Source organism: Rhinatrema bivittatum, chromosome 1, assembly GCF_901001135.1.
Source record: "Rhinatrema bivittatum chromosome 1, aRhiBiv1.1, whole genome shotgun sequence".
NCBI classification, from domain to species: Eukaryota; Metazoa; Chordata; class Amphibia; order Gymnophiona; family Rhinatrematidae; genus Rhinatrema; species Rhinatrema bivittatum.
In genome coordinates, this window is record NC_042615.1 from 311,531,045 (window position 1) to 311,551,263 (window position 20,219).

Below are 20,219 nucleotides of genomic sequence, written 5' to 3' on the forward strand. Positions count from 1 at the left end.
TTAAAAATAAATTGCAGGCTCTATCCATCAATAGATGCTGAACTATGTCCACTACAGCTGAAAGTTTAATTAGGTCAACAGTCCTGACTCAGTTTTACCCGGTTCCTTGCAAGGGTTTGGCTATTACTTGAACAGTACACACCATGGAGAGTAGAACCTACATATCAAATAGGGTCCTGGCAAATTTTTGGACAACTGGAAAATGGGTTTGTTGTTTTTCCCCCTTTCCTTGGAAAGCAATATTAGTCATGTTTGTAAAACTGCTAAGGGAGGCAACCCAAAAATGTACTCTAAAATCATCAGAATCAAAAATCAGACAGTTCTAGCTGGGTTATTTAATCCCAGTTCGGAATACTGTTGCTTAATCACGGGGAACTTTGTTTCTTCGGACCCATTTTAGATTCCCGTTTCATAGTTTTGGTAGCGATTTCATAAGAATATAAGAAATGCCATCCTGGGTAAGACCTATGGTCCACTGGGCCCAACATCTTCCAGGTCAACTGGAAGTACTCAGCAGATCCCAACATGAAAATCCATTTCATTTTGCTGCCCCCAGGAATTAAGAGGTGGGGAAACCAAAGAGTATTTGGCTAATAATTAATGGACCTGTTCCATAGCTTAGTTACGCACTGCTGAAAAAAAAAATATAAATTTTCTTAAAAGCAGTTTTAAATTTGCTGTTACTTTTCAGGTAGTGTCTCCTAATCCTATTTGATAGTGAGATAAAAATAAGAAGTTACCCTGATAACCTATTTCATGTTGCACGATTTTATGAACCTCTTTCATATCCCCTCTAAATTATCTCTTCTCCACGCTGAAGATCCCTAACCTGTTTAGCCTTTAAGGGAACTGATCCATCCCCTTAATCATTTGTGTTGCCCTTCTCTGTATTGCAAGTCCTGCTATAGCTTTTTTGAAGAACAGTGACTAGAAATACAGAAAATACTCAAGGTGCGGTTGCACCATGGATGGATAAAGAGATATTATCCCAGTTTTGTGTTCTATTCCTTCTGAATAATTCCTATTTGTTTATTGGGACACACTGAACTAAAGACTTCAATACATTGTTCACAATGACAATTTCAATCTTAATCTGGCTTGGCAGTTGACTGAAAAGATCATTTATAGTGTTCTTGGAATTAATTTTGTTTAATGTAGGTTTTTTTGGTCAAATGTACTTACTGCCCCTACATGAAAGCTATGCTTAGGTTCCCTTATTACCTGGGAAGGGCTGGGTGCTAGTGGTACTCACACATAGCTCTATTGGTGGCGATTAAAAAAAAAAAAAAATGCTGATTAAGTATATTCATATCTTTACATAAAGAAAAATGCATAAACAAAATCTTTATTAATATTAAAACTCATTTTTAAATAGCGCAGCCATGTAGTCTCAGCTGTAATACCCAGCATGCATTTCAAGTTTTTCCTCCACTATTTAAATCTCTATCCCAGAAAACATTCCCAGGTATCACAAAGTTGAAGAGAAGTTTCACCCGAGACCATCTCTCAGTGCTGCTCTACAGCAGCGGCAAAAGCCCACCCTCCCTCCCTCAGCAGGCTTGAGCACAGTGCCTCCCCAAACCCTATCAGTACCATCTCCTATTCTGCTGCACGACAGTCCTACAGCCTGAGCAACAAGGCCAAACCACACGCGTTTCGATTGTACAGCAAATCTCCACCAGGGGAAACGAATTTCAAAAAGAGAGAGACACAGCTAGCTTTATATGAAAAAAAGTTGCCAAAAGGTAAGCACAATAAAAACTACTGATCTGCCAGTAAAAAGCCTAGCTCTGCAAGTACAGTTTCAGCAATAACACTATTTAAAGCAGCCGGGCCTTAGCTCTCTGGAAACTTGAGTTTCAACGTGTGCCATAAAAATACTAACTGCTGCTCCAAAGAACTACTCTAAATTAGTCCAGAGAGTCTTTCATTTGAGTCTGCTATTGTCAGGGTTTGAAAGGTCCCTGCCACCACGTCACCTAGAACTTGGGACCTGGTAGCGGACACCAGCCTGAGCCTCATCGTAGCTGCTGCCAGCCAGAGTGTAGGAGTGATGCCACTGCTACTGATGCAGCTAGGGAAAGAGACGAGGCTATAAAGGGGGAGCAAAGGCACAAAAAGTAAAAGAAAAAAAACAAACCAAAGGAAATAGAGGACGCAGCAAAATAAGGAAAACAAAAATTAAAATGAGCAAATTAAGCTAAACATACAGATAAAAAGAAGAGTAAAAGGCAAAAGAAAAGAACTCTAAATCTGTCAACTGTTTGAGAGGCTCAGATATTGAAAGAGGATGAAAATTGTCCCAACAAAATGGAGGAGGGTGGTAGGTAACGTGGATGCCAGTCAAACCTTTTTATAGTTGCTGGGGCAAAATATTTTCCCCCAATAACTTTTTTTTTTTTTTGCGCCTCAGATCCTAGTCCCAGGTGAGTAATTAAGGCTGCTCAAGAATCCTGTGCTCAGCACTTAGAATAGATATCATTGTCCCTCTGCAAGGGATCGGTCCTGCTTCCTTCAAGAAAGCTGCTGTGTATCCCAAACTTAAACTGGGGTCAATTCCCACCTAGCCATGCCATTACCATACGACATCCAATTTACCCTTGTTATTGGAAGAGGCAGTCAATCACCTGCAGGACGGCTGGGATGAATTTTCTATCTTTGAGAACTTAAGCACCATACCTGGGGGTCAGACCAAGGTCCATCGAGCCCAGCACCCCGTCTCAGACAATGGCCTGTCTGGATCACAAGTAACAGGCAGGTCCAAAACAGATCTATTTTGCTCTCAGAGATAAGCACTGGCTTTCCCAAGTCTACCTGGCTAATAACCGTTCAAGGAGTTTTCCTATTTGTTCAACCCGCTTTTGAACCCCAGGTTCTCCAGCAACAGATTCCATGCCTTGATTGTGCACAGAGTGGAAAAAAAAAATATTTCCTATGATTGGTTTTAAATCTCCTGGTTGCTAATTTATCAGAGCCCCCTAGTCATAGTGTTGGAAAAGTAAACAAGTTGTTCCATATTTACCCATTCCACACCATTCACGATTTTATAGATTCAATTGTATCCCCTCGCAATCATTTCCTCTTCAAGCTAAAGAGCTCTACTTTGTTTAGCCTCTCTCCATAAAGGAGCTTTTGCATTCCTTTATCATTTTTTATGCTCTTCTCTGTGTCTTTTTTTTGAGCTGGTGCAACCAGTACTGCACACAATATTCAAGGTGCAGTGGCACCATTGATCTATACAAGGTCATTATTATATTCTCAGTTTGATTCTCTATTCCTTTTCAAATAATTCCTAACATTCTATTTCCCTTTGTGACCACCTCCACACATTGAGGCAGATTTTTAAAAAGTACGCGCGCAAGTACTTTTGTTCGCGCACCTGGCGCAAACAAGAGTACGCCGGATTTTAATAGATGCACGCGTAGCCGCACGTATCTTTTAAAATCCAGGGTCGGCGCGCGCCGAGCCGCACAGCCGGCCTCAGGGAACTTTCTTTCCAGCACCCCCCACCCTCCCTTTCCTTCCCCTAACTAACCTGCCCCTAACTAATTCCCCCCCTACCTTTAGTACAAAAGTTACGCCTGCCTGAGGCAGGCGTAACTTGCGCACGCCAGGCCGCACCATGTTCTGGTCCGGGGGCTGGTCCGGAGGCCGCGGCCACACCCCCGGAACGCCCCTGGGCCGGAACCATGGCCGCGGCCCCGCCCCCGGAATGCCCCCGATGATGCCCCGACCACGACACGCGTCCCAGGGCTTTGCGTACGCCAGCAGCCTATGCAATATAGGCTCGGCGCGCGCAGGGGGAGCTTGGGGCAGGTTTTCGGGGGGTACGTGCGTATCTTATGCGCGTACCCCTTTGAAAACCTGCCCCACTGCGCTAAGGTTAAGATATTGCCCTTCAGGACTCAGAAGTCCTTTTCCTAACATGGAACCCAGAATCATGTACCTGTAGTTGGGATTATTTTTTCCTACATTCTTTACTTTGCACTTGTCCACATTAATTGAATCTACCATTTACATGCTCAATCTCCTAGTCTCAAAAGTTCCTTCCACCGTTCCTCATGATCAGCTGTTTTAATAACGAAACAATTTTGTCAGCTGTAAATCTGATCACCTCACTTGCTATTTTTTTCTTCAGATCATTTATGAATATGCTAAATAGATAGACCACAGTGGCACTAACTAACTACCTCTTCTCCATATGGAAAATTAACCATTTAGTCCTACTCTGGTTTCCTGTCTTTTATCCAGTTACCAATCCACGATAGGTCACTACCTCCCAAGCCCATGACTTCCCAATTTCCTGAAGGAGTTTCTCCTATGGGACTTTGTCAAATGCCTTTTGAAAATCCAAATACACTACTCCAACCAGCTCACATTTATCTATACCTTCAAAAAAGACTTCCCTTGGCAAAAACCATGCTAACTCTCCCCCATTAAACCAAGTCTATGTGATCAATAATTTTGTTTTCAAGGATAGCTTCTACCATTTTGCCTGCCACTCACCAGTCTATAGTTTCCCAGATCATCCCAGAGCACTTTTTAAAAGTTGGAGTCACATTGGCCACCCTCCAATCTTCAGGTACTATGACTATTTCAAATTAGATTGCAGATCCAGAATCGGGTTCTAGTTGATGCTGAGCTCCTCCAGAACTCTGGAGTGAATACCATCTGGTCCTGGTGATTTCTTCTTTATTCCGTGAATCTGAATGATTACATCCAGTTTCTCAGCAATTTTGTTTAGTTGCTCAGTCATCACCATGAAAAAGTGTGGCTGAGACTCCAAACATCTTTCTTAATAAAAGACAGAGGCAGAGAATTAATTTAGATTTTCTATTCCCTTGTCCTCTCTGAGCACCTCTTGGGGACCTCTTTAATCCCTCTGTCATCTAGCAGCCCAACTGACTCCCTCACAGGCTTTTTACTTCAAATGTACCTAGAAGCATTACTTGGTTTTACCTCTATGATAAGCTTCTTTTCAAATTCATAGTCCACAGCACAAAAACCTTGCTGCTTTCCACACTCTACTATTTAAGGCAGGGGCTTGATCATGGGCAGGCTTACTTGATGGTATTACTAAATATTACTGCAGCCTTTAATACCACAAATTTCAGTATTCTACTCATTCACTGAAGGAAACTGACATTGGAATGGTTTGCTTCTCTTTAGGCATACACAGCCATTATATTAAGAGTTTCATTTACTAACTGGACTCCTTTAATTTCTGGTGCTCCCCAGGGGTCTGCTTCTCAGCTACTCATTTGCTCCCACTGAATACTTGTCATCTTTGAGATACAGTAATCTGACAGTATCCAGCTACTACTCCCCAATGAGTCCAAGGGCACAAACATCCTAGTACTAGAAAAAAACTAACAGAAAATAGAAAAAAGTAAAACCAAATGGTAGAAAGCTTCAACAAGGTAGCAAAGAGCTAACCATGGGAAGACAGGAAAGAACATAAGAAATTGCCATGCTGGGTCAGACCAAGCTGGGTCAGATCAAGCCCAGCATCCTGTTTCCAACATAGGCCAAACCAGGCCATAAGAACCTGGCAATTACCCAAACACTAAGAAGATCCCATGTAACTGATGCAATTAATAGCAGTGGCTATTCCCTAAGTAAACTTGATTAATAGCCGTTAATGGACTTCTCCCTCCAAGAACTTATCCAAACCTTTTTTGAACCCAGCTACACTAACTGCACTAACCACCTCCTCTGGCAACAAATTCCAGAGCTTTATTGTGCGTTGAGTGAAAAACTTTTCTCCGATTAGTCTTAAATGTGCTACTTGCTAACTTCATGGAATGCCCCCTAGTCCTTCTATTATTTGAAAGTGTAAATAACCGATTCACATCTACTCTTTCAAGACCTCTCATGATCTTAAAGAACTCTATTATATCCCCCCTCACCCGTCTCTTCTCCAAGTGAACAACCCTAACCTCTTCAGCCTTTCCTCATAGGGGAGCTATTCCATCCCCTTTATCTAAAAGGATCAGGTCCTAATAGCAGCCAATCAGATATTGCCAGCCAGCAATGCTTGTTCAAAGAATAAAGGCTTTTGCTTCCCCCCCCCCCCAGAACATTCGATAGTATTTTTGCTGACCAAGTTTATGTGGAAGGGTATTCTAACTTATAGGAGCAGCTAGAGTAAAAAGTCTTGCTCAGATCTCAACTAAACAGAACAGCTTGATAGAGGGTACATGAAGTAGGGACTTTCCTAGGGAACTCTGGGCATTATTAGGAGCATACACGGTGAGGGCAGAATTTGATGAACTGGGTTCTCGATATGCAGAGCCTTAACTAAGCTAACAATCTTAAATTGTACTCATTAATAGATTGGCAGCTTAGGAGAGATGCAAAGCCTGAAAGGCAGGGACACCGGTAACCAACTGGGCAGCTGAAATTTTGTACAGGCTGAAGCAGATGAAATACGAGGGAAGGCCCAGATTGACAGTCTCAGTAGTCAATATGAGAGGACAAAAGCCTGGACCGCAGTTCTAAACTCACGGAGTAAAAGTAATGACTTCAATCTCAATTTGATTGGCCACTGTTGGAGACAGGATGCTGGGCTTGACGGACCCTTGGTTTCACCCAATATGGCATGTTCTTATATTCTTAATCCTTATAGCTGTTTCCACTTGCACCTTCATACAAAGATGAGGACCCCAAGGTATTGAAACTCAGTACGTATCAGTATGCTTACATCACCCAATGTAGACAAACCCCCTCAAGAACAGGAAAATGACTTCCCCAAAGTTTTACTTAAATTCAATGCTAGCTTATTCTCAGATGTCCATTTCATCACTGCCTACATACAGTCAGAGAATAATTGCAATTTATTTTCTATGAGCATTGTTATTGTTTTGTTGTAAATCTATGAAGAACAAGTTCTTTTGGATCAGATTAAAATTTTATTTAGAAAAAAAAAATATGTAAAAAAAGGTTTCCACCTCTTCTGCTAGGCAGACACCAGCCTTTAACTGAAGCTTTCTGATTAAAAATGACTTACCACTGCTGAAACTCTACTTGCAGAACTTGGACTATTAAGTATCAGCAACTTTTTCTGATTTATAGGCATTTTTCTTTTAAAAATGCTAGTTATGCCTCTAACATTCAGTTCCCACGATGAAGATTTTGCTGAAACAAAAAGCATGTTAGGTTATGGTGTATGATTGATAAGTTCTTGGAGGAGAAGTCCATTACCTGCTATTAAGTTCACCTAGAGAATAGCCACTGCCATTAGCAATGGTAACATGGAATAGACTTAGTTTTTGGGTACTTGCCAGGTTCTTGTGGCCTGGATTGGCCACTGTTGGAGATGGGATGCTGGGCTTGATGGACCCTTGGTCTGACCCAGTATGGCATTTTCTTATGTTTACTGAAAGAAACTACACAAGTATTGTGCTATTAATTTTGGTTTTAATATATACCAATAGTTTGTATTAAACAAATGGATGAGCTATGTTTACATGTTAGCATATGAAAAAACTGGTGCAGTTTCCCTATTATAGGTTTAATGAATTAAAAAAAAAAAGTTTAAAAAATGTAAACATTTGGGAGTTAAGGGACGGGAGGAGTTATGATGGCAGACTAGCCTGAACATCGGTGAGAGCTGCTCCTCGGCGTTTTTTCCCCTGGGCAAAGAATACCGCATTCAGCATGTAAGCACCAGGCTAAGGAGCGCGAAGCAGCAGTTGTGTCCCAAGCCGTTGCCTTTACCAGACTGATGGATGCTCACCTGATATGGAGAGGAAAAGAATCGGGTGGAAGAGGTTCGTGGAAGGACTCCCGGAAGGAAGAAGAATCCAGGGTTCTGCAAGAACTAGACATCATTATCCCTGATAATGATGTCTAGTTCTTTTTAGCATAGTATTCTCAACTAAACGAGAATACTATGCTAAAAAGATTCATAGTTTCAATACAATCCCAAGGCGCTCTTCACAATGATCTCCAACCTTACCAGCTCCACCCTACACAACCACTTACACCCACCTCAAAAAAATCACTGCAATGAACTTGCACACTTCTTCCAAACCAAAGTCTCTTCTCTCACTGCACGCTTTTCGTCTAACCCAAACACTGTGACACTGCCTTTTTTCAATCTCTCAGCTACCCTCTCGTCCTTTGACTCATCCTCTTCCCTTGAAATTGAAAACATCTTAAAAAAGATGAGACCCTCCTCCCATCCCTCTGAAACCATTCCTACCAAACTCCTCCTAGCTATTCCCAAAGCTATCGCCAAACCGCTCTCATCTATCTGCAACTGTTCCTGAGAACAAGGCACAGTCCCCAACATTCTAAAAACAGGCTGTAGTCAAACCTATCCTTAAAAAACCCAGCCTTGACCCTTCTATCCTAGCCAACTTCAGACCCATCTCTAATCTCCCTTTCCCATCTAAAATCTTAGCAAAATTAGTCAACTTTCGCCTATCTGATTATCTAGAACAGCACAACATCCTTCCAGCCACACAATACGGCTTCCGGAAAAATCTGAGCACTGAAAAATTGCTACTATCCCTGACTGACACCATCATCAAAGGATTCAACACTGGGAACTCATTTCTTCTTGCCATGTTAGACATCTCTGCCGCATTTCATACTGTTAACCACATCATATTAATCAACATTCTCAGTAACATCGGAATTTCCGGCACCACTCTCTCCTGGATCAAATCATACTTACAAGATCGTCACTATACAGTTTCCACCGACAATAATGAATCCGACCCAATTAGCCTTGACCGAGGTGTTCCCCAGGGCTCCTCTCTCTCCTCCACTCTATTTAACATTTACATGCTCCCCCTCACCACCCTCCTTACCAATCTTGGCTTTAAACACTTTATCTACGCAGACGACGTCCAAATTCTTTTCCCCTTTACCAACTCCCTCCAAACCGCTCTTCAAAACTGGGAATCATGCCTGACCTCTATCAACCAACTACTCACCGACATGCACCTTGCTCTTAACCCACAAAAAACTGAGCTCCTCATCATCTCCAGCAAACATCCTCCACCCTCCATTCCCCTCGCGTACTCCACCTCGCCATTTCCCGCCCACACCCGTAGCCTTGGTGTCCTTATTGACAACCAGCTCTCTCTCAAACCCTTCATTAAATCTATCCTAAGTGACTGCTATTTCAAATTACAAACCATAAAAAAAACTCAGACCCCTTCTATACTTCACTGACTTTCGCACAGTACTACAGTCTATTATCTTTTCCAAAATAGACTACTGTAACACACTCTTCCTTGGCCTCCCCGCCATATATACCAAACCATTACAACTCTTACAGAACGCCTCAGCACGTATCCTTACTAACCCCAGAAAACGTGACCACATCACGCCAACCCTTATCGAACTCCACTGGCTACCAATACAATCTCGTATCCTTTTCAAAGTTCTTTCCCTCATACATAAAAGCATCACCAATGAAAACACCGACTGGATCAACCCTCCACTACTTCTTCGCACCTCCACCAGACCAACTCGCTCTGCCCTCCAAGGAACACTCCGTACCCCCTCTATCAAATCTACTAAACTTATCTCCACAATGAACAGAGCCTTTTCCCTGGCTGGCCCCACCCTATGGAATTCCATGCCCCCAGACTTACGTACCGAAACCTCTACACCCAAATTAAAAAAAAAAAGCTAAAAACCTGGCTGTTCCTACAGGCCTACCCTTCCTACGATAACCACCTTCCTGACGACTCCCTGAGCTGGGTATAGTACTTTTCCTTTACATAACCTTGTACAATGTGCTTCTACTTCCCCATCATGCTAACACTTTGTTAAACTGCTCATTCCTCTCTATTCTCCCCCCTTCTGCTAAAACCCTCTTTGAAACCTACATCTGCTACCCTAATGTTCGGATGCAAATCCTGTAATTTTTTCTTTTGCCTACCCAGCTCCCTAATCAGTTTATGGACTATATCCCTAATCAGTTTATGAACAATATACCATTGAATCTTGTAAATTGTTACACTGTTTCCTTATTAGTTTGTTAGCTCCTGTATTCATAGATATTGTTCCATGTAAAGGCACTGCCGAAAAGTTACAAGTTATTTGTAAACCGATACGATGTGCAAACGGTTGTCGGTATATAAAAATTCTAAATAAATAAATTAATTAATGCGTATTGCGCCCAAAAATCCAGCTGAAGCAAGGCTGGTTGAGCAACTCCCGGAGGAAGAACGTGGGGAAGGAGGTGAACACGCGCTCAGCGAGAATCACAGACCTGAGCTCTCACCCGGAAGAGATGGGATGCAGTCTACCTCACCAGCCGGCCTCGGCGCGGTGACAAGCTATGGAGAAGTACCTCTAAGAAATGTGGAACTGCTCCCTATGGTAAGACCTGAGCATATTACGTTAGAGGAAACTTGGCAGGCAATGCAGACTGAATGAGAATCTACAGATGAAAATAAACCCTGTCACCTGAAGATTCTTCACTTCCGCATGGAAACCCTATGCTCCGTAATAAGGGTGATACAACCAGGAGAATTCCTTACATCCCTGGATCTGTCGGAAGCCTACCTACACATTCTGATCCATCGAGCATCAGCATTTTCTACGCTTCTTGAGCCTGGACAGTCACGACCAGTTCCAGGCACTACCTTTCGGGTTAGCCACTGCACCCCGGACGTTCACCAAGATCATTTTGGTGGTGGCAGCAACACTGAGGAAGGAAGGAATCCGCATGCACCCTTATCTAGACTATTGGCTGATCAGAGCAAAATCCCCAGAGGAAAGCCACCAGGCAACCAACAGAGTCAAAACTCTACTGGAGAGCCTCGGGTGGGTGGTCAACACAAACAAGAGCTACCTGCAGCCTTCCCAATCTCTAGAATGCTTGGGAGTCCGGTTCAACACCAAACAAGACAAGGTCATCCTGACACAGACAAGGAGATCAAAACTGATAACCCAGTTACGAACCCTGTTGAGCGAACTTCGCCCCACAGCATGGGATTACCTACAAGTTCTTGGCCTCATGACATCCACACTGGAAGTAGTCCCATGGGCACGGGCTCACATGAGACCCCTACAACGCTCACTACCATGATAGAATCCACTTTCCCAGAACTACACCGTACGGTTTCAGCTCCCGGGCAGAGTTCGGGCCCAACTACGATGGTGGCTACAAGAAGCCCACCTGAGCCAGGTAACGAAGCTATCCTCCCCAACCTGGATCCTACTCATCACGGAGCCAGCCTACGAGGATGGGGAGCACACTGTCAGGAGCTAACCACCCAAGGGCAACAGAACAAAGAAGAGTCTGGATGGAATATTAATCGCCTAGAAGCCCGGGCAGTCAGACTGGCCTGCCTAAGGTTCGGTCACAGACCCCAAGGCAAAGCGGTCAGAGTAATTTCGGGCAATGCCACAACAGGGGCCTACATCAACCATCAAGGAGGAACCAGAAGCCAACAGGTGTCTCTGGAAATAGACCCCCTAATGTCATGGGCGGAAGTGAATCTTCAAGAGATCTCGGCCGTCCACATTGCCGGCAAAGACAATGTCACAGCAGACTACCTCAGCAGAGAAAGTCTAGATCCAGGAGAATGGATACTGTCAACAACTGTCTCCCTTGGATCTGACCGGGGTCTAGCCCTGCTAGGGCGGATCAACCCGGTGGCACTGGTTCCGGCTGGCGACCTGTGCGTCTCCTCGAGCTTCGGAGACCGGAGACTTTTAAATAGATTTCTACCTTACCTTGTCCCGGCGCTTCCCGGTTTCGTTCCGGGTGGTCTCCTGCTGCGGGGGGGGGGGGGGGGAGAGAGGGAAAATACCTTCACCGCCACACTCGAGGTTGCACCCGCTGCCTCCCAGCCTCACCCAATGTTGGGGGGCTAGGTCCCCGCCGAGGGTCGGCCGCCGGTCCGAGGCTTACCTCCGAGGGATCGTGGAAATTACCCCGGGAATCTCGACTGGGGGAGAGACCCAATGGATGTCACCGCAGGAGAGCGGGGCTCATCTGTAGAGGTAAGATTTCTTTGGTAAAATTTACTCTAACGCTGTGCTAGCGTGCATAGAGTCCCTAACTGCTATGGAGACAGAAAAAACTGAAGAGCTGCACTTCCTGCAGGGGTATATGTACTAGGGCCGACGTCAGATTGAAATATGATCCGTCTCCAACTGCTATCAGGAGTATACTATACCCATTGGTCCTGAGTCCATCTGCTACATGCTAGGAAATTGATAATTATTAAAAAAAAAAAAAAAAAAAGTAAAAATTTTAGCATGGTAAATGTGCAAACTTATAATATAATCACAATAAAGCCTGATAAGTGGTCATAAATAACTGGCCAAAAAAAAGACCACAAAAAACCAAACTCAAAATGGAAGAGGAGTTTTAGACAAATACAGGTGTCAGCAAGGCAGGAATAGTGTTAGTCCAATTATACCAGAGACAGAGGACACCAGGACCTCTCAATCACCCATCCAAAGAAAAAGTACAGCATTTCATACCATAGCCTTTTTTTTTTTGTATTTTCAAAAATGGAAATAAAAGTGTTAAAGGAAATGTTCAAATAAGTTAAGATTCCTAAAAACAACTAATTAGCCATACATAGCTCCAACATCAGCTGATGTTTTGGCCAAATTTATAATATTCCAGACTATGTTCAGGGAAGCTTACTAGCAATTTTCACAATGTACTTTGTGCCAAGACACTAGTAGACTTTTTTTTTAGGTTTTTTTTTTTTTTTTGCTGTTTTCATTTCATTTCAGATAAAGGCTACCACCTTTAAAATTTCCTGGAAAGTAGCGTTAGGTTTCTAACAAGTTGCATTATTTGTACAATGTTCTCTGCATTACCAAATACAGATGTTTCTGTAGAATCAGCCACATTCTCCAGATTAAAATGCAAAACATAAAATATTAAGATCAATTGCAAAACTAACATTTATCTGTGGATACGAATGACAAGTTGTCATTTCTCTCTATAAAGGCAATTACAGCTAAGACACTAGCTCCTCTTCCACTACCCGTTCTCTTTCATCTTCCACCACTGTCAATTATCAATGATTTGTATGCAACAAGAGACTCTTTTCTAATGTCTGGGCTAGCGCAATTCAATGCCATTGAAAGGACAGAACTGCAACAGACACAGGCAGCAAGATATCACTAGAGGAATCTAAAGAGCTATGAACAGCCTCGCTAGTTTTGGTAGCTGTTTAGATTACAAATTTTGATGGTAAAACATGGAGGCAGCTGGATGTTGGTTTGTGTACAAGATCTTGTATACTCATCTACCCAGGATGGCAGAAGACAAGAAAACAAAAACATTGACTTTGTTAAGGATTGATATCCTGCAAATGGTCAAGCTTGATGGCTAGCAGCTGGGATACATCCTTAGAGTGTGGATATTTAATACTGGGCAGACTGATACAGAGCAGTTGGCCCATCCAATCAGACTGTTATTTACTATGTGTTTTTTGTAATAATAATTTTAAATCATTCTCACCTTTTCTATAATCTCTTACAAGTTAACCCTGTTATTTGCCCTGTTATTTGTAACCTCTTGTTCGATGTAATTTCCAACTTTGGTTCTATGTAAACCGACGTGATATGTACCAGTACATGAACATCGGTATATAAAAGCCTTTTAAAAAAAAAATAACTAAATAAATAAATCATGGAGGAGAAAAGAGTTGGATAAATGCTTTTGAGAAAGAACATGAAAAAATATAGAACATGCTCAGGACAACCAAATAAAATTGTATGCAAGATATAATATTCTTTATTTGCCAGCATGTGCTAACTTTCAATTTACCTGCTAGCCAAGTCATTGAAAACAGAGGGGCTTTCTAAGGCAGAATGGTGCTAAGCAAAATTTAAATCTGCTCCAAGGCGAATAAACCCTACCAAGGCACAGAACAAGCAGAAGAGGTAATAGCAGCCTGGTGGTTAGAGCAGTGGCCTCAGAAACAGGCAAATCAGGGTTCCAATCCCACGGATACTTAACGTGACCTTGGGCAAGTTGATTCACTCTTCATTGCCTGAGATACAAATTTAGGGGCCTTTTTACTAAGCATTCCCCCACCCAGACACTGAGGGGCCGATGCAATATGTTGCACGGCAAGATGGCCGCTTGAATGGAGTACTTGTTTTTCCTAACGCGCACACGAACACTTCTCCTGTGCGCCCGATGCAGTATTACGAATGAGCTGCCGTGCTAAAAAAAAAAGGGACGCGCTGGGGATCAATTGTACATTCCCCTAGCGCTCAGCATCGGGCAACCCAGGAGACGGCGGTGCATGAGCGTCCGTCGTCTCACCCCGCAAAAGAAAAACTGGCATATGAAATTCCCTGCAATGACCAAGAGCAGCTGTGCTCAGATCAGGGACGGAGTTGCAAGTAGCCCCTGTGGCAAAGATTTCAGCATCCTAATATTGGCTGATATCACCTGACGTCATCCGTGGAGTACTGCAGCCTCGCAAAAAAGTAAACTAGGTAGGCAGTCAGCAGGAAAACGCCACTCGGCTAACAGGCCCTTGACTTACGGTGTGACTTAACACCAGCTCCGGGGGCTGGCATCACATCCGCCACGTTAACAAGGGTGCGTTAGCCGAGCAGCAATTTTCTGCATTAGGGGGCAACAGTTAATAGTACTCATCCCATTAAAACGCCACGTAGAAGAGGCTATCTGCTACGCGCGAGTTTGGACGCGCTAATCCCCTTATTGCATCGGGGGTTGGCCTAGCGCGTCCAAAATCCATGCCCAATCGCTCGTTAAGCTGTGCACCAGGTTGAACGCACTTTGTTGCACTGGCCCCTGAATGGAAGAAAACCTGTCGTAAATAGGCTCCCTCTAGGTCAGGGAAATACCTTCAGCACCTGAATGTAACACCTTCAGCTACCAATGAAAAAAACCTGAGCTAAATTTAAAGTATATTGCTGAGAAGGTTCTAGACTCTCTTCTTACAAAATGGCTGTTAAAGAGCGTAAGTGGTGTTTTTCAGACACTTCTGATCTGTCATGCCCTGAATACCAGCGACAATGCTTTGGAATCTGCCCCTTGACCATAGCAAGGATATGATGAAACAGGGAAGCAGAGGATGAGAAGAGAGGAAAAACAACCCATGGTCCCATTATATAATCCTTGTTTTTAAGTGACTTGGGAAAGCAGGCCCTGTTACAAAAGAACATGGTCCTGAAAGTTGCTCTTCCGTGGCTCAAAAAAACCCTCCTCTACTCCTTACAGAAAAACATACAGCATGCGTTTGATACTTGGTAGCACACAAAGATGGTTACATTAACACAAATATGAAACTTACCAACAAGTCCTGCCACCCCCCCCCCCCCCCCCCCCCAAGTCGCCGATAACATGGTTCAAAGCCCTATTCACAAGTTTCACGCTCGCTAATCTACCCAGCTTTCTATGACCTGTTCAAACCGAACCGAGATTCTGCCTTCATTAGTCAGCACTGCTGCTGTAAAAGTAATGTAATGTCTTCGTAGGACTCCCTGTAGTGAAGGCGGACACTAACTCCAACTTCCCCCTCCCCCCCGTTATGTTCTACAATAAACCGTAACATGGCGGTATTGCACCAACACACGAGGGCTGGTCTGACGGCTCAGGGCTGCGTGCTGCCATGTGGAAGACCTGCGTTTGATCCCAGAGTTCGGTTTTCACCTTTCCCTTCCCGGGCCAGTCAGGGTTGGGGGGTGCTGCGGTGGCAGCATTCACAACCCTGGCATAACAAGCTCCCAGCCTAGCACAGAACGGCAATGCCTCGTGGCCAGACTGTACACATACGTGGACTTGTGGTTTTTAAGTCCCGGCCAGGGAAGAGGGTACATGGGAGCAGGGAGAGCATAAAACAGACGGCAAAACCTCAGGTAGCTGCAAAGGAAGGCTTATGGCATCGTAGTTTCAGTAGAGCAGAGCATGGTGCGAAAAGAACTGGAGGCCCAAAGGAGCAGAAACTACCAGATTAAAAAAAAAAAAAAAAAAACTTCACCACACGAAATAGAAAGGATATAGCATACGCCTGAGGTGCTGACTAAACTCAAGCCCATGGTCAAAAGCAAACGTGAGCGCAAAAAAAATTTACAGAAGCATTTTTAATGTTTTAAGAATAGTCTATGAAAAATTGTCTTAAATAGGTTAAATGCCAACCTGACAACAAAATCCTCAAATCATAGTCTGTCATCATATCCTTACCACAAATCAGCAAAGTGACGTGTAGGGGAATTTGCTAATCTGTAAGAATCCAACAGATTGCGATTTGAATGCTTCTATTATGGCCCCCAAAAACTGGAATGAAACCCAACAACTCATTTCACATAAAGGCGGCCTAAGTCCCTACTACTGCCAGCGACGTTTACTTACTGCCACCCCCCCAGGGGTTAAAGGCACCTGGAACTGTGGCTACAGCAGCTAAGCTGCTACAAGAGTGCATCAGGCCAAACCAGGCCCGACAAGGAGAGAGGAGACAGGCAGCTTCAAATGTGCCCTGCAATAACTGCTTAAAGGAAGATTTCTATTCCAACTGGCTCGAATGAATAGGAAGCTGTGAAGCGGGACCTGATGGTGCGGACCCACAGGGGGGAAAAAAAAAAATAGCCCATGGATTCCTCATGCTCAGGGAGAGGGAGCATGCTGAGAAGGGGAAGAGCAACGAAGAGAAGAGAATGAAACCCCTGAAGCACCAGCATCAGGCAGAGGAGCAGCTGAAAGAAGAGTAAGAACATAAGAAATTGCCATGCTGGGTCAGACCGAGGATCCATCAAGCCCAGCATCCTGTTTCCAACAGCGGCCAAACCAGGCCACAAGAACCTGGCAAGTACCCAAACACTAAGAAGATCCCATGCTACTGATGCAATTAATAGCAGTGGCTATTCCCCAAGTAAACAGAGAAGCTGTAGAGCCCGGGACGTGTAGGCCTAGTCTAGGAGAGGTTGCCTGAAGCTGCTGAGGCAGAGAAGGCGCTGAGAGCTGAACTGTGCTGAGGAGCCAAGAGCCAGGCTTCATCTAGAGGACCAGACCCAGTAAGAGAAGTCCCACTCCAGAGACATCCACACTGGACCCAGAGGCCAGAGACTCACATCAGAGAGAGGGAGAGACTAGCTGCCTGGTAGTGTGAACCCAGCCAGAGCCCAACAGGCAGATGCAAAGAGTGCCTGTGAGAGGACTCTGGATCTAAAGAAATCCATAGAAGCAAGACCCCAAACTGCTTCTGTGGGACTGTCAACTGCATTTTTCTCCTGCCTGCTACATTTAGGTAGTAACACTTGTCTATTTTCCTAACTACTAGCATCCCGCAGTTCACCAAGGCTCCAGTTGGAGTAAGGGAATGCTTACCAAAAGTAAAAGGAAACTCTGAAATCAAGAGAGAGTTAAGGTTTTTCTCCCTTTTGAGTTGTGTTAAGTCAGGGGAGACAGGTACCATCATGAGTCAAGAGATGTGAGAAGAGCTATAGCAAGGGAGCCACGTCTGCGTTCAGAGGAACCAGAAATCACCTGCGCTGCAACACCTCATCAGAAGAGCCCTGATAAATCAGGACCTCACCATTTCCATCCTGCTTTGTTGGGCTACTGAATTCCAGATCTCTGGTAGTAAGGGTAGTTTCACAGTTACACTGCAAAGAGTAGTCCAGATAGTTCTGGAGAAGTTTAGTGAGAGAAATCTCTAAGACAAGTCGGAACTCTAAAAAGTATCTTGGGGTTAAATGTTGCATCACACTATTGAAAATGGTACAGACTATGAATACAGCTTGTTGGTCTGAAAAGTATTTGGAGAAGTTTCTTTACTTATTTGAGACATGTTTCTTGTGCTAATTCAGTTTAAGGAGAATACATAAAAATGATACTGAACTATTTTGTGTGTGATTGCTGATTTACTGTTCTATAAACAGGAGTGAATCGTTCTGTTTGAAGAAACTGCAAATAAAAATTCAATTAGTTCTGTATCCATTCCAGCCTCTTATTCCTATTAAGTTGTGGTTAGCTCTTGTCCAAGTTACCTGTCAGAGAGGCATTGTGGGAAAAGAAGCAGGCCTTGTGCCATGTTACTCTTAAGGTGAGAAAAGCCACAATTCCATCTTATTCTGAAGACCACTCCAGACAAGGTGACAGGAGGGGGGTGCTCTTCTCCACCTCAGGATACACTGGATTGGAATCAGTGGCCTAAAAGTGAACATAAAACTACAATTCTGCTGAGCCATACCCAACAAAAATATAAAAATCACAAGCCATATTTCATGACACTAGTAGGCTCATGATTAACCAACTACAATCCTGTGCTTGTATATGCTCTGACAAAAAGGTTATAAGACTTTCTACAAGTGATTTCAATGCATTTTATAGACCCACAAGAGCTCTCTAAGAGTTACAAACTTACTTAACTAGAGTAAGCAGGAAGAGGGAGTAGCCTAATTTCCCGCCTTATCCACAAGAAACATGTCAACACAGTGTGTCAAAACCAGTCACTCTGTAGCACACACGCTTTTCCGAATATATAGAAAGCCTTGCAGTCAGTGAAAGCGGACCAGGCCGCTGGTCTTTAAAACATACAGCATTCTTTAGTTATAACAGCAAACACGTCATGGCTGAAACTCAGCCAAGATCATCACACCACGTACTAGGCAATAAAGGAAGAGGCAAATAAATGAATAAAATAAACCTGAAGAAGCAAAAGAAAACCAAACCTAAGGTCTAATGGGAAGCGCTCTACGTTAAGAACCCAGAACTACCCAATCACTTTATTAAAATACAATGCGAATCTGGCAAGAGCTGCGTGTCCCCCGCAGTGTAAGGCGCCGGCTGAATCGAGCACGGTGATCGGGAAGCGACAACACAGCCGCCCGCCGTGCACTATAAAGTTGTGTCAGACCGCAGCAGTGCCATGTGATTCACAGCTCGGAGCAGCAAGTTCCAATTCCTGTGTGTGTGTGTCATCAGACTATGTAACCGGGGGAGGGGGAAAAAAAATCGCACATCCTGAGTTTCAGTGCCGGCACGTTTAAAATGAAAAGTAATCATGAAGACAAGGCAGCCCCCCAAATAAAGGCTGGCGAGAAGGAACTGGCAGCGGCGGCAGGGCCGGCCACCCTTCACGCCGAGCGAGAGCGCATGTCCAGCGCCAGGCACCAAGCACCTTCCGGCTCTCGCAGCCAGCCCCAGCCTGCGAGAGCCGCATGCAAAAACTTCAGCGGCGATCCGGCAGCACGCCCCGCTTTGCCTGCCCGGGCCGCTAGCCCAGCACTCGGGCGATCGCCGTCAAATTCACCCCCCCCCCCCCCCGGGCTGCGGGGCGGGCCGGAGAACTCCCCGAACTCCTCACTTTTAATCCAGCCCCGTCCTAGACAAAGAAAAAAACCCCACAGGCAGAGAGAGAGCCATCCCACTGATCCAAGGAGGCTGCAGTAGAGGAGAGCGCAGATCCGCCCTTCCCGGGGGGGGGGGGGGGGGGGTGCACGGCTTTCCGCGGCCCCAAGCTACGAGGCGAGCGCGGGCTGTACCTGCGAGCAGAAGTAGGAGCCCTGAATGCCCAGCTTGATGCAGGTGGGGCACTGCAGCTTGGCCTCGCTCTCGCAGCCCTCCGTCTCGCACACGCGACTTTCCAGCACCGCCGCCATGCTCCTGCTGCCGCTGCCGCCGCCGCCTCCTCCTCCTCCTCCTCCACTTCTACCACGGTCGCCGCCACAGCCAGCGAACGCTGCACCCAGGCCCCGGCCACGGAGCGGGGGAGGGGAGTGGAAGGCGGAGCCGGGGGAGGGGCGGGACTCCCTGCCCAGGATGCACGCGCCTGACTGAGTGGAGCGTGCGCCGGGAGAGAGAAAGCACGGCGGACGACACCTTTTAACGGGATAGGATATAACGCGGTTTCTCGTTATCTACTGGAGGGAGGGGGGAACCTCCTTAATGTATGTTATACAGCGATTCAAACGGAGCGGCACGAAAAGTCATGGAAGTGATTTTTTTTTGGGGGGGGAGCAGGAGGGAAAATTTCGCAAGCGCTCGCACTTTTGGCTTTCAGAAGGCAGGAAGGGGCTGCTCCGGCTCGTTAATTCAGAGTAGAGAAACTTTATTGGCATGACAGTGTGTACGCGTGCGGCCGGAGCAAAGGGATATGTGAGAGGAAGGCAGAGGTTCAATGGGTGGGCAGGACTGGCGCTGGCCGTCCTTTTACTGGCCTGATGGCAGCATATCACAGATTCTGTTTCTGTAGCTACTGCGTCTCCTTTTTCCCCAGGGTTCTTGTTTTGTGGGAATGCAC

At 45.0% G+C, this 20,219-nt stretch overlaps 1 protein-coding gene across 1 annotated transcript in view; it reads right to left on the minus strand.

Annotated features, from left to right (window-relative positions):
- Positions 1-19,773, minus strand: part of METAP1 (methionyl aminopeptidase 1) — a 129,470-nt gene extending 109,697 nt beyond the window's left edge. The window contains exon 1 of the mRNA XM_029597407.1: positions 19,462-19,773. Coding sequence (XP_029453267.1) covers positions 19,462-19,578 — 117 coding nt within the window. The 5' untranslated portion in view covers positions 19,579-19,773. The remainder of the gene's footprint in view (positions 1-19,461) is intronic.
- Between the last annotated feature and the right edge of the window lie 446 nt (positions 19,774-20,219).